The sequence below is a fragment of the Kogia breviceps genome, chromosome 6 (genome assembly GCF_026419965.1).
Source record: "Kogia breviceps isolate mKogBre1 chromosome 6, mKogBre1 haplotype 1, whole genome shotgun sequence".
Taxonomy (NCBI): Eukaryota; Metazoa; Chordata; class Mammalia; order Artiodactyla; family Physeteridae; genus Kogia; species Kogia breviceps.
In genome coordinates this window covers 96,778,667-96,804,154 of record NC_081315.1, presented here as the reverse complement: position 1 = coordinate 96,804,154, position 25,488 = coordinate 96,778,667, and the positions used below count along the sequence as shown (strand labels likewise).

General features: G+C 36.3%; 1 protein-coding gene across 1 annotated transcript in view; it reads right to left on the bottom strand.

Annotated features, from left to right (window-relative positions):
* SEPSECS (Sep (O-phosphoserine) tRNA:Sec (selenocysteine) tRNA synthase) overlaps positions 1-25,488 on the bottom strand; it is a 39,264-nt gene that overhangs the window by 11,965 nt on the left and 1,811 nt on the right. The window contains exons 3-8 of the mRNA XM_059066447.2: positions 24,129-24,247; positions 23,475-23,633; positions 20,592-20,745; positions 16,318-16,420; positions 9,805-9,934; positions 9,580-9,671 (exon numbers count right to left, since the gene is read on the bottom strand). Of these exons, the coding sequence (XP_058922430.1) occupies positions 9,580-9,671; positions 9,805-9,934; positions 16,318-16,420; positions 20,592-20,745; positions 23,475-23,633; positions 24,129-24,247 (757 nt within the window). The remainder of the gene's footprint in view (positions 1-9,579; positions 9,672-9,804; positions 9,935-16,317; positions 16,421-20,591; positions 20,746-23,474; positions 23,634-24,128; positions 24,248-25,488) is intronic.

Here is a 25,488-nt window from a genome sequence, read left to right as displayed (position 1 = left end):
TCCCTTCCCATAACCCAAAGATGTGCATAATTCACTAAATTTTAAAGAAAAAGGTCTTATGCTTATATTGCTTCATATTACAGGATAAAAGAGAACTTCACATATTATTATAATATGCCTCATAAGGTGGGTAATACAAAAAAAAGGAAACATAACAAGTAGTCTGGTATTTCATTGATAACATGGAAGGTTGGATGGACAACGTACTGTTGGTACGTATCCACACACACAGATGTCCTTAAGTGAAGACAACGGTACTAAATGAGGGATGCTGCTATCTATGACTGTGGCCAGGCCACAGTGTCCAGGCATACTCCTTGCATCACAGGCTAAAGCACTGCTTTCCAACTCTTCTGTTGAAGCCCCATATCCAGGCCTGAAATCTGACACTTTTGTTGAGATTCAACTACTCTACTTTCAGGGCTGCAAATCTTCTAAGTTCCCAAACTTAGCTTTATTATAGGACATTGTTTGAAGCTGTATGTCTTATGTTCTCTAAGTTTCAGCTAACAAATTCCAGCCACAGGAGCAGCCAGTCCTCTGTCATTCCTCTTCTGTGCTTGTCCAATTCAGCAGATATTTGCAACAATGAATGATTATCTGCCTGCCCTGTTCAGCAAAGCACTCTTCTAAAAGTAAAGCTAAGCAGAATTATAATGATCTTCTCCAGAACCAAATGTGAAGGATGAACGTCTAAGACTGATCTTTCCTTCTGTATAGAGCAACTCAAAGAAATAGTTTCTTCAATTTTCACCCCTTTTCTTAAAGGCCTCTTCAGTTAAACTTCCTGGTCACTTCTCCCCTCAATGAAGCAGACGTGTTGATCAGGAAGGGGCTAAGGGCAAAGAGGTTCAATTCACACCCAGAGTTCCACTCTCTTTGATCCTTCCACCCTTCAAAAAAAAAGGCTTGAGAAGGAATGGCTTCAAGCTGAGTTCTTACCTGCCTCTACTGTGAAAAAGATAAAGCCTTTTTGGAAGATGTAGAGCTAGATGAAATAAACTAAAAATATCATTGTGATGAATAAGGGCAAGGAATAAAAAAAATCCTAAGTTGTCTTTTAACACTCCTTTTTTAGTAGGCAATAACACCAATAATATAAAAAGGAGCTCTCAGTGATGGTATATAAATAGCTCTGGTTGGAGCAAAATAGCTTTGCCTCAGCTTCTCCAGAGCTAAACCAATAAACTATCACGATTAAATTTTCACAGTTCAAAAGCAAGTCCATTTAAACAAAAGAGGCCTTTACTTCTGCAACAAATCCAATTAAAAACAATATTTATGCTACATATATGCAATTATGGTTTATGGAGGACATCCACATTTTTCAAAAAAAAGACTTTCCTGTTGAATGAAGTTGTTAAAAAGCAAACTTTATGCTCTTACAATGATAGAGTTCTCAAAGTTCTCAAATACTCTGACAATTACTACTATAGATAGTCTCTGTTCTAAGTAAATTCTATACAAAGAATCTTAAATAAAACCAATGAATACATTAGAGCCTTTGGGGTTTTACACACCTCCACTAGATTAGAATAGAGGTCAGGAGATTATCATTTTTATGGCTCAAATGCTTAGCACATAGCAGGTAAACACTTCCACAACAGTGGATGGGTGACTGGAAGCAGTGGGAAGACAGAAAGTGCAGAGACTTCACATCACCTAGACTTGGGTTCTGGCACTTATACGTGCTCCTTGGGTAAGTATACTTGTTCTAGCCTCAATTTCATCTGTAAAATGGGGATAATACCTACCTCAGAAACTTGCTCTGATGAATAATGAATTCATTATAATGAATATAATGAACCTAGCGGAATTCCTGGCATACAGCAGACATTCATAAAAATATTAGTTTCCTACCCACCTACTTTTCCCTTAGCCTAAAATAGTTTTCAGGTTGAAATAACTAACATTAGCTAGCAGGACTCCTACAGACACATGCTAATACCCTGCAGCTATAATCCTATTATTGTCCTGTCTCTGTTCATTCCACTCTACACTATCTAGATAAAGGAAAAGAACAAAGTTCTAGATGTTACAAAGCGAGTTACCACTTGGCATCTAAAATGGAGTCATTCAATTCATAACACTAAAAACATAAAATTTCCCCACAAAATATTTACCTGATGATTAATAAAGGACAAAGTCACAATGAAAAGCAGAGCTGGGCTGCCTACTGGATCCATTCACCAGCTGAGCTACATATTGCTGCAGGTCAGTCTCAAAGAAGGTGGATTTTCATTCTTGCTAAGCAAAATGTACACCTGCATTGGCCTTTGGTATCACCTAAAAGTAGCTGAAAATTTTTAAGTCAAATCCTAAATGTCAATGGTCAGAAGAAGCATGGCATGAAAGAAATTCTTAGATTCCAAAAAGATGACAGAACACCCCTAATATCAACAATTCCAAAATCCTTAGGGGTAAGAAAAGTACTTTTGGAAGAGGAGTATCCACTAGGGAGGAAGCCCTACTCCCAGAAGTACAGTGCCTGTTACATACAACAGGTAATCACCATTTTAGCTTACTCCTTTTCACAAGTTTTCAACTATATCCATATGGAGAAATGTCTCTATAAGAACATCTAAGTCACAATGGAAGTCAGTATCAAAATGTTATTTGCTTTCTGCCTAATTTTATAGAAAGATACTTATTTGTGTAAAACAAGAAAAGACTGTACAACAGTGGACCTATGTGTTCCCAAATGCCCTGCATTAGTTCATTCTATAAACATCTGATGAGCGTCTACTATATAACAAGCAAAGGATGCTAAGAATGGAGGGATCAATTGGCAAACTCCAAAGTAGGCAGTAATCTACTAGACTACCCAAAGTCAAGGACCAAGTTTCACTTCAGACACCTGATGGTAATTTTTTTAGGGATGTACATTCAGTCAGTTTAATTTGCTAATTAAATAAGTTTACTATAAAATTACTCAAGACATATTAGTTTACATAGCAAATATTTAATATTATTAGCTATTATTATTTACAGTTTCAATTCAAGAAGAACAAAAACAGGAAAAACTAAATAGTATGTTTATTTGATATTATAATAACAGCATATAAAAATGTAAAAAAATTGTATCTATATAATAAAGTATAGTTTTAAAATGTCTAACTTAAAACTCTGTGTAATGGTTTTATTGTCTGAGCTACAACATATTCTATTTATTTAGTTTAAAAAAGAAATTTTAGCCAAACCTGCAGACTGATCAATATAAGGTAAAAAGTAGCTACGGTATAAGAAAAGATTATAACTATGACAACTAAAAATACCAGAAATAAATAGAAAACTAACAAGTTATATTTTCAAGCTTTGATATTTGCGATATTTGTGCAGTTCACATCAAACTCCATGAAATATTATCTATGTATATATATTAAAATGCTATGATATATTCCTCTCCAAGTTTCTGTTACAGATACAAGTGACCTGTGTGCCCCAAAATAATGGGTTTTAAACTTGGGTGTGCATCAGATTTATCAGGGAAGTTTGGTTAAAATGCAGTGTCTAAGCCCCACTCCAGACCTACTAAATCTGAACTTACCCTAAAGGAAAGCAATCTAAATCACAAAATCTCCAATAATTGCACAATACTTTGCTTTCCAGACTCAGTCTAAAATACCCTTTAAGAATTCTACACTTAATGCTAGTCATCAATTCTAGCCTACAATTAAACCATGGGGGTCACTTAATAAGTGCACGAGTTGCATTTTCATAGAATAGATGTCACTTCTTCTAGTGACACTTGACCCTGTGAGAGCTGGGTGAGGTGCCCCAGCTGGGTTAGGTGATATATGCTCTCATATACTCTGCTTGTTCTTTCATAACTCTCATCAGACTTGTAATTATTTATTTAATATGTAGATTTCCCTGACTACAATTTCCTTAAAGGTAACAACTGTGTCAGTATTGTTTGTAAATTTAACCTTAGGGCCTATGCATAAACATTTCTTTGCTTGAATGAATGAACGAGCAGGGGCCAATGCTGCTCAGGTAAGGTGGGACCAGACCACAAAGGATCATGATGGATAATAATGGGAGGCTAAGGAGTTTGGACTTTGTCTTACAGGCAACCAAAACCCAAAGCGGAATAACTTGAAGAAAGGTGCATTTTTAGAATATCATCTTTTTTTTTTTTTTTTGATCACACTAAGCGGCTTGTGGGATCTTAGTTCCCTGACCTGGGATTGAATGCACGCCCTCAGCAGTGAAAGTGCACAGTCGCACAGTCTTAACCACTGGACCAAAAGGGACTTCCCCATTTTTAGAATATAATCTGGCACTGCTCTACAACATGACAGATTAGAGCAGACCAAGACTGGGGATCAGAAGAGTTAGTAAGTTATTGTAACCACCCAGGTGAGATATGGTAAGGGCTTTAGTTAGGGAGTCGTGGCAGGGACAATGGAAAAAAAGAAATGAATGTTTGAAACATTATGAAGGGTATAAGAGGAATCGAAAGTATCAGCATTAGACAAACTATTATATACAGAATGGATAAACAACAAAGTCCTATTGTATAGCACAAGGAACTATATTCAATATCCTGTAATAAACCATAATGGAAAAAAATATGAAAAAGAATGTATGTATAACTGAATCACTTTGCTGTACATCAGAAACTAATATAACATTGTAAGTTAACTATACTTCAATGGAAAAAAAAAAAAAAAGAAGTATCAGCATTAGAAATCCAGTTTAAAACGAAAGAGGTAATTTATTGGTCTCTAACAGCCAGTTCTACAAGCAGGTAAGGCTGGATCCAGAGACTCAAATGACTCTCAGTTCTGTTTTTCCTCTTATGTTCTCTACTCTAAAGAAGGCTTTCTTGGCATGGCCAGAAATATGGCAGCTGAGAGTCATAAGATTACATCCTTACTATCCTTCACTATCTGCAAAGCAACAGACACAACATCTCTAAATGAACTATCAAATCTGCTGGAAGGACTCTATCTCCACATGTCCACCTACGAACGAGGCTAGCCAGATCACACGCCCACCCCTAAGAAAGAGGAGAATGGACCCTGTGATTGACAGTCTCACCATGACCACCTGGAGTCAGAGGGGGAATTTCCCAGCAACAGTGGTTCTGCACAAGCAAATAGTGTATATCTAAAATACAACTGAGCTTTTTTGGCCAAAGCTGCTAAATGTATTATTGTTTTTGCATCCTCTGGATATTAGTAGACCTAGGTCTTCAGATTTATAGCTATTTAAAGTATCTACATCGCTACCAAACTAGATTATTTACCTATATTTTTTTTAAAAAGTACAGTTTAGAGGTTTTAAGAGAGAGGATCAGAAGCCCAACTGCCTAGATTTAAATCCATGTCCCACAATTTACCTCATACATATTACTTCTGTCACTACGTTTCCTGTGAAAATGAGGATAACACTTCACAGGGCTGCTGTGAGGATTAAATGAATACATGACAAAGTGCTTCCAGGAGAGCCTGCCACATGGTAAGTGCTCAGTATTAGGGGTTGTTATAACTTCATATATATACATAAGTGTATCTACACATATATGGTATCTGCTAGATAACACAAGCCCTGCATTGAAAGACTATATTAAGAATGATTTTACATGAAACTTTTCTACCCAGTAGTCAAACCTTAGTGCTCACTCTACCTGACCTATCAGTGGCAATGAGCAATTACACTTCCCTCCTTGATACACTTCCTTCACTTGGCTTCTAGGACTCCACGCTCTTGCTTTCCCTCCTTCTCAGTCTCCTTTTCTGGTCTCTTTCCTTCTCCCAGACCTCTTAATATTGGAGTGCCCCAGAGCTCAGTCCTTGCACTTCTTTTCTGTTTAGACTCATTCTCTTAAAATCTCAGCTAATCTCTCAGCCATTTAACTCCCCTAATTTTTTATGTCCAGCTCAGCTCTCTAACACTAGACTCGTATCACGCTCTATACCTACATCTCTACCTAGACGTCAGAGGACATCCTGATTTCAACTTTGTCTGAAACTGAACTCTTGGCCTTCCCCTCTAACCCATGGGCTTCCCCATCTCAGCTAATGGCTCTTCCATTCTTCCAACTGCTCAGGTCAAAAATCTCAGAATTATTCTTGATGTCTCTCTTTCACTCACAATACATTCATCTGGAATTCCTGTTGGCTCAATCTTCAAAAGAGAGCTAGAATCCAACCACTTCCATCACCTCTACTGGCACCATCTAGATCCAAGTCAACATCACTTCTTGATTTCTGCAAAAGCTCAACTTCTACCCTTGCCCCCCTAATTGATTCTCAACACTGCAACCAGAGCAATCCTTCAACCAGAGGATCCTTCAAGGATCCTTTATATCCTTCCTGATATAAATCAGATCACGTTACTCCTCTATTCAAAACCCTCCAATGGTTCTCTATCTATCTCACTCAGAATATGAGGCAAAGACCTTATACGATCCTAGAAAGCCCTACATGACCGACCCACCCCCATTACCATCCTGACTTCAACTCTCACAACTCTCCTTGATCACGCTGCTCCAACCATACTGGACTCTGCTCTGCTTCTCAAACACACTGACTCGACCCTGATTCCTGGTACTGGCTTTTTGCCTGAAACACGCTTCTCCATCATACTTGTATACTCCCTCAAACTTCTTCAAGTCAACTCAAATGTCACGTTCTCAACGAGGCCTGTATTAACCACTGCATTTAAAAAATCAATTCTCACCACTTCCCCCCACACATCATCCCCAACCCTCCCTTGTTTTACTTTATTCTTTTCTTCCACAGCACTTTCATCTTTATAATTTATGTATCAAACAAACATTTATATTTTATGTGATTTGTTTATTGCTGGTGTCCTCCATATGAAATGCAAGCTCCATAAGAGCAGGTATCTTTGTCTATTTTATTGATTGCTCTATCAATATTATGTGCCTGACACATAACAGAGGCTCAACAGATATTTAGTAAATTAAGTATTTACTCAATGAAACTTATCCTACACTCAACTTTATCTACTTTGAGTTTCAAAGAAACAGTAGTCCATACTGTAGACCATGCTATTTTAAATGGGCTTCTCATTGTTCAGATGGGGGGTGGGAGGGGTCAAGACAGCTTAATAGGGGTGGAAATGGATAGGAGGTACCATGAAACTGAAGAGACCATCATCTTAAAAATTTCAAACTTAAAAAAGTTTGATTTATAAATTACCCATATGATTTGTGCTGGATTACTAAATTACAGGCCAGTTCCCATGATTATAATGCTCAAGGCCCAGAAAGGAGCTGTTTTTTTTTTTTTTTTTTTATGGGCCCAGCCGCTCTGCTGCATGCGGGATCTTCCCGGACCGGGGCACGAACCCGCGTCCCCTGCATCGGCAGGCGGACTCGCAACCACTGCACCACCAGGGAAGCCCATGAAATTGGAATTTTTTTTTTTTTTTGCTGTACGTGGGGCTCTCACTGTTGTGGCCTCTCCCGTTGTGGAGCACAGGCTCCGGAGGCGCAGGCTCAGCGGCCATGGCTCACGGGCCCAGCCTCTCCGCAGCATGTGGGATCCTCCCGGACCGGGGCACGAACCCGTGTCCCCTGCATCGGCAGGAGGACTCTCAACCACTGCGCCACCAGGGAAGCCCGTAGCTGTTTTATTTCAGGAAATATTCTACAATCTTTTAGAACTAGAAGTGGCCTGAGATAGCAACTGTTTCTTTCACAAGTAATGAAATAAAATCTGTGAGTTCAAGAACCTTTTCCATAGTGAAACAACTAGTGATAGGAGAGCTAAGACCCACTGACATCGGATACAACTCAACTCTCATACAGAGAAATGATGGCTTTCCGCATCTATAAACAGTCTTCATCTGTCATATGGAGAAGGGCCCTTGAAAGATTCTGCTGAGGTTTTCTCCTGGCCAGAATAAGATGATTACTTCTTGGAGTTTATCAAACTGGAGTGTTAGTCTAATCATTTAAAATTTCTTTTCAGGCATAATTTACATGTAGTACAATTTCAGGTGTCCACTTTTACGAATTTTGACAAACATATACAGTCATGAAACTACTCCCACTATCAAGATACAAAACATTTCACTACCATTAATAGTCCCCTCCCTCAACCCAAGCCTCTAGCATCCAGTGATCTTTTCTCTGTCCTGATATTTTTTTGCCTTTTCCAGGATGGCATATAAATAAAACCATATAATATGTAGCCTTTCAAGCCTGGCTTATTTCATTTAGTGTAATGCATCTGAGAGTTTTTACGGTATTGCATATATCAGTAGTTTGTTCCTTTTTATTGCTGAGTATGTACGTACCACAGTTTGTTTATACCCCAGATGATGGTCATTTGAGTTGCTTCCAGGTTTTGGCAATTATGAATAAAATCACCATGAACATTCACATAAAGGTTTTTGTATAGATACAAATTTTCATTTCTCTTGAGTAAACAGTTAAGAGTGGGACAGCTAGTTTGTGTGGTAAGTAAATGTTTATAAGAAACTGCCAAAGTGTTTTCCAAAGTTGCTGTACCATTTTGCATTCCTATCAGCAACATCTGAGAGTTCTACTTGCTTGAGATCCTTGTCAGTGTTGTCTGTTTTTATTTTTTAATATTAGCCCTTCTCCTAGGTGTGTAGTGGTATCTCACTGTGGTTTTAATCTGCATTCCCCTAATGACTGAGGTTAAGCATCTTTTCCCATATCACGTAAATCTTAAGACATGTCCTAACAATGGAAAGTAAATAATTACTTTCCTATGCGTTGAATTAGTGGAGAGAAAAGGACTAGGGTAAAACAGGGCACAGAAAATGTTAAACTTGTTACATATTCATAAGGCTGCTGCGAGGATCCATCAGATAACGTACATGAAAATACTTTAAAATATGTAAATTACTATTATAAATCTAAGAGACTGTAATTGCTACTAAGTGTTAGAAAGTAATACAGATACAACAACTGCACCAGGGGCCTCTAGCTCTCCCAGATGGGAGATGAATAAAACATCTTAGTCTGGTCTTCTCTACCAACACTGTCTACAATTTTGGAGTTGCCCCTGAATTAAGCTAGTTTTTAGTGCTGGAGACAAAGTCCAATTTTTAAGCACAAATGTCACTTTTCTTTTCATAACCAACATAATCAATGAGTTCAGCATTCCAATAATGCCAAGGGATGGACTTATTATTTTAGAATGAGAAGCTGGCCGACATCTGACCTGGTTCTTCCTCCTGCAACTGACACGTCACACCTAAACAAATCTTCAGGCTTCCAAAACTAAAAAGAAAAAATTTGTCCATTTGTCTTTTAAGAGACTCCACCTATAAGTGATAAACGAATTAAATTTTACTGAAATAATAAGAATCCCTGATGCAGGAGTTTCTTAAGACAAAAACAAACACAAAAGCAAAAATCACTTTTCCAAGATTCCTCAGGATATCTGAATACACAGGATAACAATGATTAATTGAAAACCTCCTAGGGAGGGTCCAGATCAAAGTAAATCCCCTAGGACTTTGCTAGGTATCTATATCTCAATGTGATAAACCAATAGACAAAAACACCAATACGTTGGAGTACTGTTTAAGTCAACAGTATTGTTTACACCTAACGGGAAAGCTTACCTTTCTTTCTTTTAATAGCTTCTTGTAGCCATTTGATCCAAGTGATAATAAAGTAATAAGGACATCTAAAGAAGGTGAAGCTGAAGCTCTTCCTGAAATAAGGATGATAAGTTACATTCAGAAGGGGAAAAAAGCTTTGTAAATTAAGATTTATTACAGTAGCCTATGTACAAATGGATTTTTGTTTGTTAGTTACTTTTTCTGAAGAGCAACTGATTTATTTACCTGGATACATCTTGCTTATTTCCTGAATGAAGGAATCATTAAAGCCAGCAATTATAGCACCACCTACTGGAACCATAAAATTTTTGTCCAAGCTCTGAACGAAAGCGTCTATTCTACCAACCCGAGCCCCCTAGAATGGAATAAGATGCAGTATTACATATTAGTTTCTAGAAGAAGAGACAGCAGCTGCTATTAATAAATACCATTAAAACAATGCACAGAAACAAAAAACAGATGAAAGATTTTAATTTTCTTTGTACCGATGCCAGTAAAATATTTTTAATCATTAAACTGAGTTTTTAAATGCTGCTCCTTATATGTGGAAGAGCACTTTATAGTTACAAGCTGCTTTCACACATAAATCATTTAATCTTCACACCAAGCCTGTGAGGAAAGCAGAGTTTCAGTATCAGTTCAGGTGGGAACTACACTGAAACAGAACTTTTCACCTTAAAATTGGGTAAGAGTGAATTCCTCCCATGCCTTTCATCTGTGATCTTCTATTTGACAATAAATAACAACAGTAGGTCCTACAACTATTAAGTAATTTTAAACAGCCTCTGTGAGTTCATGAGTGGCCACCATAAGATAATGGACTGTAGCCACCCATGCTGCCAATCAATAATTTATACATTAAGTGCCTCCCTTTGATGCTTGGATAATCTACTAACCTGTGTGACCACTTTAAGCAACCAGCTCTGCTTCTACCACCACTTGGATAATAAAGGAGAAAAGTAAAATTTTATTTTTAACTTCAACTAATGGAATTTTTTTGGTACACTCTTGGCATAAGAGTTTCTATGTAAGAGTTTCTACATAACTTATGTTTCCTAATGTTATAATCTTAGATGATCTCATTCCACTGCAAATGAACTTCAAGTGAAAATCTCGTATTCTGGTGAAAAACGGAATACTTGCTAGAAATGTAAAACTAAGTTCTAGTCCCATGTGACATAGTCTATAACCTTCTGCCTAATGTGCTTCAACTTCCTCCTCTTAAAAACTGAGATACTGGGGCTTCCCTGGTGGCGCAGTGGTTGGGAGCCCACCTGCCGATGCAGGGAACACGGGTTCGTGCCCCGGTCCGGGAGGATCCCACATGCCGCGGAGCGGCTGGGCCCGTGAGCCATGGCCGCTGAGCCTGTGCGTCCGGAGCCTGTGCTCCGCAACGGGAGAGACCACAAGAGTGAGAGGCCCGTGTACCGAGAAAAACAACAACAACAACAAGAAGAAAAACCTGAGATACTATCTAAATTTCAACTAAGAGAGTTTCTTTATCTGTAGCCACAGATTTTCAATCTGTATTCACAATCTACATTCCTATTAATATTGTAACCATATTCGACCTTCATCCTCCCACTTTATATCCACATCCATAGCAGAGGGAGAATAAAAGGAGCAGATAGACGAGAACAGAAGTAGCCTAAACTAAGAGGCCAAATCCAGGCAATAGGTAGAAGCAACAAAAGCAGAAAAGGGAAGGGGCACAGACAACTTTGGAGGCTATCGCATGACTGTTTAAATCTTAACCTTCCCTTGTCATTCTCCTTTCTAACTTCCTCATAAACTATGATCAGAGAAAATCCCACCTTATCACAGGAAAACGGAGAGAAGCATATGAGACTAATTGAATAAATAACTGAAAACCATGCAAAGTAGCACATAAAAATAAAGTGGAACGGTCAGAGTTGCCTTTTTATTAACACTTAAGTAGTGCCCAAAGTTTCCTGAGAGAAATCTGAACCTAAATTAGGAGGAGTACTAAGAGAGCAATCAGTGCACCAGACTTTGCTAGAACCCCTTCATCACTAAAACACAGAAAGCATTCAAAGGGTAGCAAATTCTGTGGCAAGAAAACAAACAGGCTGGACCCAATCTTAGGAACAGTGTATAGACCTTTCTCCACACTAAAGTCTGGGGCCATTAATGAGGAGGAGAGAACACCACCAGAAGGCTGGAAGGGCTTAAACAGGAAACACAGGAGCATGTCCTATGAAGTAAACAGTTGCCATTTATCAGTTCATCCATTTACTCATTTATTCAGGGAACAAATATTTGGGCACCTATCATCTGCCAAACATTGTTCCTGGTTCTGGGCATAGCAGCAGTGAATAAAACAGATCATTGTTCATATAATAATTAGAGCCAGAATTTACTAAGAACTTATTATGCATCAGGCACTGTTCTAAGCACTTTACATTCTTAACTCAGTTAACCCATGCAATAGCTACCTGGGCAGATGCCACAATAATAGCTATTTTACAGGTGAGAAAATTAAGGCACAGTGAAATTAAAGTGACGTGCCCAAGGTCAGAAATGTAGTCAAGAGCACAGCTGGGATTCAAATCCAGGCAGTTAAAGCACCTTACTGAAAGTCACCCAGGCAAAAACCTAGGTAATCAGGATGAAGAGCCCATGTTTAAAAAATAAAATATTATTCCTATGGCATTTCCATCCTTCCAGCAACTCAGGCCAAAAGTCTTGGAGTCCCTGAATCCTCATTTCCTCGTTCCTTGCATCTGGTTCATCAGCATACTGTGTAAGATCGACTCTCAAAATACATCTGAATCCAACCATTTCTTAACACCTTAACAGCCACCACCCTGGCCCATGCCACCAACGCATCTCATGTGGGCTACTGCAACAGCGTTCCCCGCTTGCCTTCCTATGGGCCATTCCCCACAGCGCAGCCATCACACGTCACTCTCCTGCTCAAAACCCTCCAATGGCTGATGACCATAGCAAGAATAAAATCTCAAATCTTTAACACACCTCAAATCTCTTTAGGACCACTGCTGCTCTCATTTGCCCTGGTCTGGCTACGCTGGCCTCTTTGCTATTCCTCATGCATTCCAAGCACATTCCGGCCTCAATGTCTTGGTACTTGCTGTTACCTTCTGTCTGGAATCTCTCCAGAGAGCTGCCCAGCTCATGCCTTCGTAACACTCGGGGCTCTGCTCAAATGTTACTTCTCAGAGAGGACTTCCTGGATCACACCAACTGATACTTCTCCCCCACACATACTAGAGCATGTATCAAGACTTGTCATCCTTATTGTTTACTGTCTGCTTCTGTTCCATGAGGATAAAGATTTTGTTGTATTTATTACTGCATCCCCAGTGCCTACCCTGCTGCCTGGCACATTCGTGGGAACCCTGCAAATATCTGTTGAATGAACTGACAATTAGGTCTATGAATAACTAGTATAACACACCTACTTCTCTCAAATTCTCAATAAACAAAGTTGCTGCTTCCCACACTTCGGGAGCTTTACAATCCTTAACTCTATGTATTTTTGTGACTCTACTACAACCCTCTCTATTAATGTGTCCTCACATCCATATTCCGTGAGTCTCCTAAATTAGTCAGTTTAGTATATGTTAGAAGTATAGGTTCTGCAAAGCTAATTTCCTGGGGACTACATATGCATATCAGAATGCTCTATATGCTCAGCACTGAGTCATTCTGGGACACTGCCCTAAAAAAAAAAAATTCTGAAACATTTTAGTTATACCTCTTTCTTCATTGTTTGCTTGATTATTACAATACTATCTTCTCAAGAAAGCTTCCCAGTTTTAGTACTTTGTTTTTTAGAGGAAGATAAAGGGATTTGGAGTCACACTTAACTACATGGGCCATTTTGCAGCTTGGGACCTTAGGCAAGTCACTTAATACTTCCCAGTTTGTTTCCTCACTTGTAAAATGGAAACAATGAGAAGTACACCTTAAACTGTTAGCATTAAGTTAATAAACTTTAGAAGTCTAGCAGGATGCCTGACACATGGTGGCTGTGGGTACTCAGTAAATGGTATGCATAACTGATAAAAATTACTGAGATAAATTAAAGCTAATTTTAATTTTTTAGAATGTCATGAAACAACTAGCACTGAATAAGACCCAAGTATTTATTTGGCTGAAAGCAATAGGGACACCACCTCTTTTTGTGAGGGCCAATGTTTATGTACTGCTTTTTTTTTTTTTTTAAAGAAATGTCGATTCTAGAAGGTAATACAGTATCTGCAACAATATAACAGCTACCTTATAAAACTTCCTTCATCATCTTATAGTGTTATTTTCTGGTTATAATTTTAGTAAAACCACCTCATGAATGAAGAGAGGTGATGACAAAGTAGGGTATTCGTGATGCACAACTCCACGGGCAGCTTTCATATTGTATCCTGGAGTTTGTTTTCATTTAAGAGTCTTAACCTCTTCAATTACACCACCAAATTTTCTAGTATTCAAAAATATGTCATGAGCACCAAAACAATGAGCACTGCTGAGTTAAGTACATAACATTTGGGTAAATGTTAAGGAGCCATTAAACTGATCATTATGAAGACGTTATAAGCATGTGGAGAGCATAGAAATATAATCTAAGTTTATATTTAAGTTTAAAAATTAAATATGCTTTTGACTACATTTTAAAAAGTTAATACTAAATGTACACAATGGCTATAACCATGTAAAAAGCAATACGTGTATGTATTAAAGAAAGAGAAAAAAGGGATACACAAATTATTAAGGGTAATTGTTAGGGTAACAGGGTTATGAGTGATCTTCTACCCCTTCCTCACTTTTCTAAACTTTCAGAAATGCTAGAATATCTGACTTTAAAAGAATTAAGGTTGCTAAAAATTAAAGAGGAGGAGAAAGGAAAAATAGGAGGAGGAATAAAAATGAATCACTGAAATAGTATGTTTTTCAAGATTTCCAGCATAGATAACTGTATAACCTTCCTCTGCTACCATTCAAATTAGATATAATCTAGTCTGAAACTGTGATAAGCCTTAAAAAGTTAAGGAATAATGCAAAAGATACCAAGGAAACAGTAAATGGTCTTCCTCAAAGGTTTTAAGAAACCCTTGCATACCATGCATACAACCACTCCACCTCTGGACTTCTTTTGTTACATAAACTAATCTATTTCCTTATTGATTAAGCTAATTTGGGTTGGGTTTTTTGTTACTTGCAGTCAATTACATTCTAACTGGTACAACCTTTGAGTAAAGAAATTAAGCAAATCAGCTAATACTATTGTATGGACCATATTTATATCAGAGATAATACTAGTACTCAAAATAACAAAAAATAAAACAAAAAAATTTATGAGATAGGATCTACAGGGCCAAGGAGCATTCACCACCACATGGCAGAAGGTGACAGATAATCTGTGAATAACTCTTATCCACATAACACAAATCACATGTGTATCAAAACTGAATATTTACTAACATCATTATGTACACAAATCATAAAATTCTTATCATACCTAGATAATATCTATCCATACCCTGATATAGTGTGAATAATTAATCACTGTAAGTAAATGTAATACATCATTTATTCATTCAATTGTTTGAGTAACCAATTACTGAGTGTCAATTATGTACCAGGTACTGTCCTAAGTATTGAGGACATAACAGTGAACAAAACAAAGTCCTTTCCCTAACAGAACCTTAATTCTAATCACAACCAACAAGTAGACAGTAAACAAATATCATATCAAATGGTGACAAGTGCTATGGTGAAAAAGAGCAAGAGGCCATCAATTTCAAGAAGCACCATTACTTTACATACCACACTAGGTAAGAATAAACATTGTGCCAATTAACATTATAAGACACCTCAATTTCAGAGATATAACATGGGAAATGTGTACTATAAAATCAATGAATATGGCAAAACAGAAAAAGAGGGATAGAAAATGCTGGCAAGGAAGAAGGTGTTATTTTAGATAAGATGTCTGAGAAAGTCTAATCAACCTAAAGAAAGTCAGGTAAGAAGCCATGCAACTCTCTAGGAAAGCAACCTAACAGAGGTATGAGCAGGAGTGGGGTGCACACGGGTAGCACAAGAGAGGAAGAGAAAGGAGGCAAATGTGCCAGGAGGGTGGGTAAAAGGGAGAGCAGCAGGAAATGAAATCAGAGAAGCTGCAGACGCCTGAGGACACAGAGCCACGGCTGTGACTCTTACTCTGAGTGGGATGGGAAGCTAAGACATGTTTTAAAAATAAGAATCTAAAACAGATGACTGGGATCTAGGTGATGCTTATAAAAATTTAAAAAAAAAATCACAGGTTTTAAAAACCTGCCAACTCCATAGTTACACACTAGAATGTTTATAAATGAAGTCATTTTCAGTCTAGGATATAAAGGTAAAGTGATTCCTTAAATACTAAATATAGAATAAGTAATCAATATAGTTTTAAAAACACTATAATCCACTATATTAGAAAAATGAAAACACTGGCAATGCAACGTTCTCAGAAAGTTAAAAAAATAAGCTACTAAAGTATTTCCATGTTGGTGCAGACCAAAACTATAGTCCAATGACACTAGCAAAGAATAATGACTTTTACTGAGTGACTACTGGATGCAAATTTCTAAAGCTCCATGAATTAGAAGATGCTAGATTAACTGTTTTTCTGTATTAGGTTGTAAGAAAAACAAAGTAATAATCCCAAATATGTTAAAATCCATTTTTCCCTGACATATCTTTTGAAACTCTTACCTGCTGAATGAGGTGCATGCACTTTGAAGACTGCACTCCATAAGCATTGTTAACTATATGTGGAATGCCATAATTAGCACAAATCACAGCCAGCTCTTCTAATCTATAAACATATTCAATAGAAAGACATATTCATACTCTGCCTTAATAAATTACGAGAAAAGTTTTTTAATTTAATAGTTATCCTTAAAGTATACTAGGGGAAAAAAAAGACAAACTGAAATTTCTACAGCAGTATTTTAGCATATAGTTTGGCACCTTGGAAATGCAGAGCAGGCATTTAAGGATAAACCTGAAAAAGCTTTTAAATTAATGTCACCAATAAATAAGAAAATGTGTATTTAGAAAAATCTTACATAGATGGTAGCTTTTAAATCACTTGAAAATTTCCTATATAAAAAGCCAGAAGCAGATTATTTCCAAAGACCTCTTACAAGGTTGATATGCTCATTTTTAAATGCTTTCGGTTGCTTATCATCCTAAGCTAATATCTGCAAAATAATCAGCGTATCTTGAAATCTTAAGAAATCTCACATTAAGCATCTCATAAAGTAAAAAATACATTTTCAAATAGACTTTAATGTATTAAAAAATACAGAACATTAAAATATTTCAGTAACAAAATAACATTTTCCAACAACTTGGATACTAAAGAATCTTTTAAATAGCTGATGGTTTTAAATTCACTCGTACTCCTTCATTTGACACTCCCCATATTAAAACAATCTGAGTCTAACTTTATGCAAAGTAAGGTAATACATTTCAATTAGAGTGTAATAAATGATGTTCCTTTGCAAAACCAAATAATACCTGTGACTGAAGTCATCTCTAACAGAAATGTCTTCACACTATGACGCTAAAACTAAATACTATGGTTTGATAAAATTAATTTTTTAAAAATGTTCTCTCTACAATATAAAAAATTTGGAAGCGAAGCATTTTGAGAATAAAAATTATTTCTCAGATAAATGTACTAAAAATATATATTATGTGGTTTAATTATCAACTAACACATAATACATTTTCCTTTTATAGTAGCTGTGCATTAATATGTTTTTAAACTACAAACAGAATTAACATTATTCTATTCAACTGTCAGAAGTTTTCAATTTACTTCCCTAAAAGTTTTATGAATTAAAAACTTATTTTATCACTCACTTTCATAAACCTCACAAATCAAGGCAGAAAACTAATCAGATTTTGTTTTTAACAAAATGGACCTTCTGGATACACACAAGTATCTTCTTCATAAAAGGCACTTTCACATGTTTGTGTTCTAATGAAAGTATTCCTTAATAACAAGCTTCCTTGAGAGTAAGGCACTATAATAACATAAAGTACTATTTTTTTAAAAAATCACTTGAGTAGTTTTAAATATTATGAATTGATCAAATTTGCTAATATTTTCAGTGTGTGTGAGAAAGGCAAAGAGAAGCAGAAAAAATATTTTCCATGTGAATCAGACTGTATTCTAACTTAGAAGCCAATTTAAGGTGTTTCTCAATTTGAAGAAATGATACTCTTCTTTTTTTTAACATTTTCTTTGATTTTGCCCTACAATACTCTCTGTCCAGTTAACTAATAAAGACAATATATACATTCAAATTAAAACTATAAAGGAATTAAACTCAAAGAAATCAAAATGTATTTTTAAATTTAATAAAATCAGAAATTCAAATGTATTACTAATAACTGAGCATCACCATTTTCCTAAAGTTCACTCTAATCAGAAACATTCATTATGTAACACCACCAAAAAATAGTATATGAGAATTCTACTGACTGAAAAAAAACTTTTTGATTTTTTCCCAAGGAGACAATGCACGTAAAATGTACTTAGCATTATACCAGGCATACTGTAAACATTCCAAAAGTTATTCAAAATGATACAGATGGCCAATGGGCACATGAAGAGATGCTCAACATTGCTAATTATCAGAGAGATGTAAATCAAAACTACAATGAGGTATCACCTCACACCAGTCAGAATGGCCATCATTAAAAAGTCTACAAATAATAAATGCTGGAGAGGGTGTGGAGAAAAGGGAACCCTCCTACGCTGTTGGTGGGAATGTAAACTGGTACAGCTACTATGGAAAAGACTATGGAGGCTCCTTAAAAAAAACTAAAAACAGAGTTGCCATAGGATCCAACAATCTTAATCCTGGGCATATACACAGACAAAATTCTAATTCGAAAATATACCTGCATCCCTATATTCATAACAGCACTAGGTACAATAGCGAGATATGGAAGCAACCTAAATGTGCATCTACAGATGAATGGATAAAGATGTGGTCTGTATATATAATGGAATACTACTCAGCCATAAAAAAGAATGAAATAATGACATTTGCAGCAACATGGACAGACCTAGAGATTACCATACTAAGTGAAGTCAGACAGAGAAAAACAAATACCATTTGATATCACTTATATGTGGAATATAAAATATGATACAAATGAACTTACAAAACAGAAACAGACTCACAGACACAGAAAACAAATTTATGGTTACCAAAAGGGAATGGGGCTAGGGGAGGGATAAATTAGGAGTCTGGGATTAGCAGATGCAAACTACTGTATATAAAATAAACAAACCACAAGGTCATACTGTATAGCACAGGGAACTATATTCAATACCCTATAATAAACCATAATGAAAAAGATATGAAAAAGAATATAATATATATATGTTACATATACATATAGATATATACATATATATCTATATGTATAACTGAATCACTTTGCTGTACACCAGAAACTAACACAACACTGCAAATCAACTATACATCAATTAAAAATACATCAATTAAAAAAAAGTTAGTCAAAATGAAACAAAAACAAAGATATCCTCAAGGATAAATAATTTAACTAATACAAATATCCATATGGTGTTTTTGGAAATGTAATTTATTTAAATCACATTAAAATTTTTCTAGATAGCAAAAACATCAATGAAGACTAAAGATGCTTATTTAATATTTAAATACAAATTTAAAATTTGATTGATAAGTAATGAATAAACAACCAAAGCATATGCAACATGATCTGAAAATAGAATCCAGGCTCATGAATGAGGCAAGGTAAATTTTCAAGAGCAGGGTTTTAAAATTGTCTCTTACCTACTAGAGCATGGACTTGAGGATATGGGGAGGGGGAAGGGTAAGCTGTGATGAAGTGAGAGAGTGGCATGGACATATATACACTACCAAATGTAAAATAGATAGCTAGTGGGAAGCAGCCGCATAGCACAGAGAGATCAGTTCTGTGCTTTGTGACCACCTAGAGGGGTGGGATAGGGAGGGTGGGAGGGAGGGAGATGCAAGAGGGAAGAGATATGGGAACATATGTATATGTATAACTGATTCACTTTGTTGTAAAGCAGAAACTAACACACCATTGTAAAACAGTTATACTCCAATAAAGATATTTAAAAAAATAAAAAATAAAATAAAATTGTCTCTTAAAATCTGCCTATAGTAAAAGCTAACATGCATTCATTACTGCCAAATTATATGATTCCATGAATTAAAATCAAAGTATAACTTGATGCTATGAAAATAGTCCAAAGTCAATATAGGTTTTTTACAAATTATTAGCACTTCTGTATAAAATGTTAAAATGAAACCAACAGTTGCTGTCAAAACTAAAACTATGTATTACTATACCTAAGCCTACTACATTTTCAGAATAAAAATTTGTGGCCATCCTTCAGAAAAGCAAACGTTTGCCTTTTTAAAAATAATTTTCTTAAATATCTGCATTTTTCTCAAAATGCAAAGACAATTATATACCTAACTGTATATCTGGGTTAGTCTTGCAATTACAAAAAAACGAGAGGACAATAATCCTAAAATTTTCTATGTAAAATCTGTTAATACTGATAGTTCTTATATATGAAAACTAATTGTAAGATCAAAGTGGAGATGGCAATAAAAACAAGTATGTAAATCCAAAATTTAGCTTAGAGATTTCTACTAAACAATAAGGAAAAAGATGCAAGATGCCCAGAAACGTAAAGAAGAGCAAGAAAACAGAGATGCTCTTCATCTACTCAGGTGATAAAAGGATGTCCACTTGGTACTAGTTGTTTTTCCTTCTTCTATATCTAATTTTTATTTTCCCAAGCCATTATGTTGTTTCTTCAACAGTCCATTCACATAGTATTTACTGCCAAATGTTATTTAGGCATCTTTGAGAATTAGTGTAAGTGCATTTTATGTAAAAGACTGATGAACACTGAAGGACAATATTCACAAATCATTTACCTATCAGGCACCCTTGGAGCAAAACAGGATGTAGTAGAATGGACACAAAGAACGTAATCAGGCCCAAGTTCCTGGACTTTAGCCTCTACTGCTTTCAGGTCTGTGCGTAGCTCGTCACCTTCTAAAACGTTCTCTATCACCGCAGGCTCAAAACCTAACCAAGCCAACCAGAAACCAAAATGTTAGTATAAACTAAAATAAGGGGTGATTGTGGACTCTAGGAAGCAGTGCTATTCTACACAAAAACTCTTAAACATTTATTCTAGTCAATGAACCCTTCTCTAATAATAAAGACCTGGCTTAATACCAGTATGAGTCAAAGGCAGGTCAAAATACTGTGAAGGACATCTAGACCACAATTAGGACCACAAATCTACTTAACATTTTTTTTTTTTTTTTTTTTTTTTGTGGTATGCGGGCCTCTCACTGTTGTGGCCTCTCCCGTTGCGGAGCACAGGCTCCGGACACGCAGGCCCAGCGGCCATGGCTCACGGGCTCAGCCGCTCCGCGGCATGTGGGACCTTCCCGGACCAGGGCACGAACCCGTGTCTCCTGCATCGGCAGGCGGATTCTCAACCACTGCGCCACCAGGGAAGCCCCTACTTAACATTTTGATATGACACGAAAGACTAATTCTGGGAAGTAAGGAAGCAAATGTTAAATAGATGCCTACAAAAGTAGTAAAAGAGTCACTGATGACAAAAAGGGTCACTTAGCCCTGTTCAATTTCAGTCCATAGAAAAGTAAATCTACTCATTCTCTGGCAACATTGAAGTTTTATTTTAAATTTCTCTTTATTTCAGAGATGAGCAAAAATAATAGTTCAAGTATTGAAACAAATCACAATCATCAACTTAATGTTTTACCTCTAAAGAAAAATACAAGACATTTTAGTAGATCCATCTCATAGCTTACAAAAGCCTTCTATAATTTAAATATAAAAATTGTTTTGCGCGCAAGTTATTATGTACTCACATCTTCAGTTTTCTCAAATACCAGATCTAGCAGCAGGCTAGATTTGTGGATTTAAGAGCTATGAGGGAGTCAGAAACCATTTAGCTCAACTCATTCACTTCAAAGATAAGGGAGCCGGGCTTCCCTGGTGGCGGAGTGGTTGAGAATCCGCCTGCCGATCCAGGGGACACGGGTTCGTGCCCCGGTCTGGGAAGATCCCACATGCCGCGGAGCGGCTGGGCCCGTGAGCCATGGCCACTGAGCCTGCGCGTCCGGAGCCTGTGCTCCGCAATGGGAGAGGCCACAACAGTGAGAGGCCCTCGTACCACAAAAAAACCCAAAAAAACAAAAAAAACAAAACAAACAAACAAAAAAGATAAGGGAGCCAAAGTTAAGGAAGAGTAAGTGCCTTCCCCAAGGTCACACAGAAATTTAAAGCAAAGTTACAGGAAAGCAGTCTTCTGTTTTAGAATCCACATCAAGTTGTCCGCATTCTATATGCAGAAATATAAAACTTCAGCCACTATAAAATCATCAATTCATATACGGTGGTCCACAGAACTCTAGGTTTCATATCTATACAGCTATTAAAACAAAGAAAACTTTACTTAAACAAGTAAATTCCTAAGGACAGTTAATTCTCTATTATTTCTCAAATTCTCTACACTCAACCCTGTTTTTGCTTTCAAACAACTATGATGCAAGTTTTTGGTTTTTTTTAAGAATACAACCATCTTGCTTCCTAAGAACATAACACAGTCCAAGTCATAACATAATTTGGAAAAAGTTTCTAGTTTTTCAATATGCCAATCTTTCTATAAGTTTGGTTATCAGTTCTTTGGTTAATAGTTTGCAAATTAACAGACTTGACAGCTTTATGCCACTTAAAATAAACCTTTTAAAAGTCTACCCATTTCTGCTATATGTCCTTATTATGAATCCCTTTACATGAGTTTCTTTAGGATTATTTATACAGTTTAATTACAGCCCAATAATGTTCACTTCATACAACAGACTGAGGCCATTCAAAAAATAACTTTAAATTCTCAAATTCAACTTGACCTAACCAAGCCAAATACTAAAATACCAACTTAGTTTTTGTCTCATCTATACTCAATGATGCCTGTATCCTTGTACTCTGATTCATGGTAATTATTTATGTGTATTCCACTCATGTATATGGAACAAACATTCCTGAAGCATCTCTTATGCTCCAGGATTATTGTTGGGCATTTCATATGTCATCCCACTTAATTCTGAAAAAAGTCTTCTGAGGCAGGTAATCATATCCCCATTTTAAAGAATAGGGACATATGACATAGCACTTCCATTTCTTAGTGTGTACTGAAAAGAATTCAAATCAGGGACTCAAACAGGTATTTGTACCTCCATGTTCATAGCAGCATTATTCACCACAGCCAAAAGGTGGAAGCAACCCAAGTGTGCACCAGTGAATGAATGAATAAACAAAATGTGGGATATATATACAATGGGAGTCTTAAAAAAGGAAAGAAATTCTGGCACATGCTATAACATGGATGAACCCTAAAGACATTATGCTAAGTCAAATAAACCAGTCACAAAAGGACAAATTTATAGAGACAGAAAGCAGAATAGTGATTGCTAGGGACTGAGGGTGGTGGGGAGGGGAGAGTTATTGTTTAATAGGTAGAGTTTCAGTTTCAGAGGATGAAAAAGTTCTGTAGAGAGATAGCAGTGATGGTCCACAACAAGAGGAATGTACTTAATGTCAAGGAACTATACATTTAAAAATGTTTTGTTAAAAGGGTAAATTTTGTTTATATTTTACCACAATAAAAAGAAGGAATAGGAACAGGTTTAGTTTCTTTTTCATTTATCTAGCTCTATATAAAAAGTCTGAATTTTCTGTGACATTGAAAAACATATATATTACTTCTCTTCTTTTACCTGCTGTGATCATGGATTTAAAGCAGGACTTCTGGTCTATTCGTGGCCATATAATGTACTTTGCTTTTGGTCTTTTGTGTCGTAATGTTAAGAAACACAGGGTTAGACTCATACCAGTTGCCATCGGAACTACAAAGCAGTTGGTCACTGTATGGACACCTACAAATAAGGAAACAAACAGAAATTAGTTATTCCACTGAAAAAACAGCATCCTTCTTAAAGAAATGATATACTTCTATCAAATAAAAAGAGTTAACAGACTTAGTGCTTATTTTTCTATACTCACACTCAGGAAGCTCACTGCTAAATTCATCCGCCAGGCTTATGGCCCTGATTTTCTATCTTATTCTAAAAGTTTTATATATATATACATATATATATACATATATATATACACATATATATACACATATATATATACATATATATACACATATATGTATATAGATATAACTTTTAGAATAAGATAGAAAATATATATATGTATATATATACATATATATGTATATATATGTATATATGTATATGTATATATATATTTGTCTTTTCAAAAGCCATTTATACTCTTTTTGGAGAGAAGCATTAATAAAAGAAATTAGGCAAAGGTTTGTGTGACTGGTCAGCCAAAAATATTATGATTCATACAGTACATACCAGCCAACTTTATGATGTCCAGGACCAAAGAATTGGTAATTTTGTTCAAAAGGCTAGAACCTGCAGCTTTGGGTTGCACAGCAGAAATATCACCCGATCGTCCAATTCCATGAATGAACCTAAGCAAAAAATGGCCAACAACTGGACAAAAATATTCAGTGTTCTAAGTAATCCACTGTATAAGTATACAAATATAATAACCAAATAAACACTATACTTGACTATTAATAATGTGAAAATATCTAATTAAATCAAAACAAATTCATCAAGTATGCTGTGGTAGATAGTCTTAATGATGGCCACCATCAATTCCTTTTCTCCCTATGCCCATATGCCACTGCCACACCAAGAGATGGGGTCTAATTCCTCTCTACCTGAATCTGGGTTGCCCTTAGTGACTTGCTTGGTCTGGAAGAATCTAGCAGAAGTGATGGTCTGGAACTTCTGAGCTAGGTCATAAGAAGCCTTACAGCTTCTATCTGGCCTCTTGAAGGGTTTGCTCAAGGGGAGGTGGGTGGCAAGGGGGTCCTCTCTTCAAAGCCAGCTGCTATGCTGCGGAAAGCCCAAGCCAAGCCACTTGGAGAGGCCATCTGAGCTCCCAGCCATCAGAGTGACTCAACTTGGATAAACTGCCCAGTTGAACCGTCAGATGACTAAACTCTCAGCCAACACCTGACTGTACTACATGAGAGACCTGAAGCAATAATCACCTGCTGAGTCCAGGTAACCTGTCAGAGATAACAATAAATGTTTTAAGCCACTATGTTTTGAGGTGGTTTGTTATACAGCAATAGAAAACCAGGATATATGCAACATTAAATTCTCTTCTTTCTTCCCATTTCCCTAATCAGAGCGGTGAGCTAACTTCTAACAGGGATGAGCTGATGTTTCAAATACAGCCTTAAGTTTAGAAGAAGTACATGCTCCTTGAAAATTGTGTGCTAATCCACTCATTTTAAATTTGATCATGTTATACACTATTTAAAGATACCTCTGAATACACTTCAAAATCAAAAATCTGTTTGTCATTTATAGTTGCCTAGATCAGAAATTCTGCACACTGGAATTATCACAGAACATGTGTCACACTCTATTACCACTGCAACCTCACATACAAAGCATTCTTTTACATATATTATCAACAATGTTATCACCTTATTTTTAACCATTAGTTTTTCATCCAGGTCATACATTCATTGTCATTAGTTTTGACTGCAATAGTTTCAGATGAAATAAAATTCTACTATTTCTAGGAAAATTTCATCATGATTTAAAATCATGGAAGACGGGAGTTTTAAAGAGTTTACCTATATTTCGCAGAAAGGTTGGAAAACAGAGAAATTATCATATTTGGAACCAC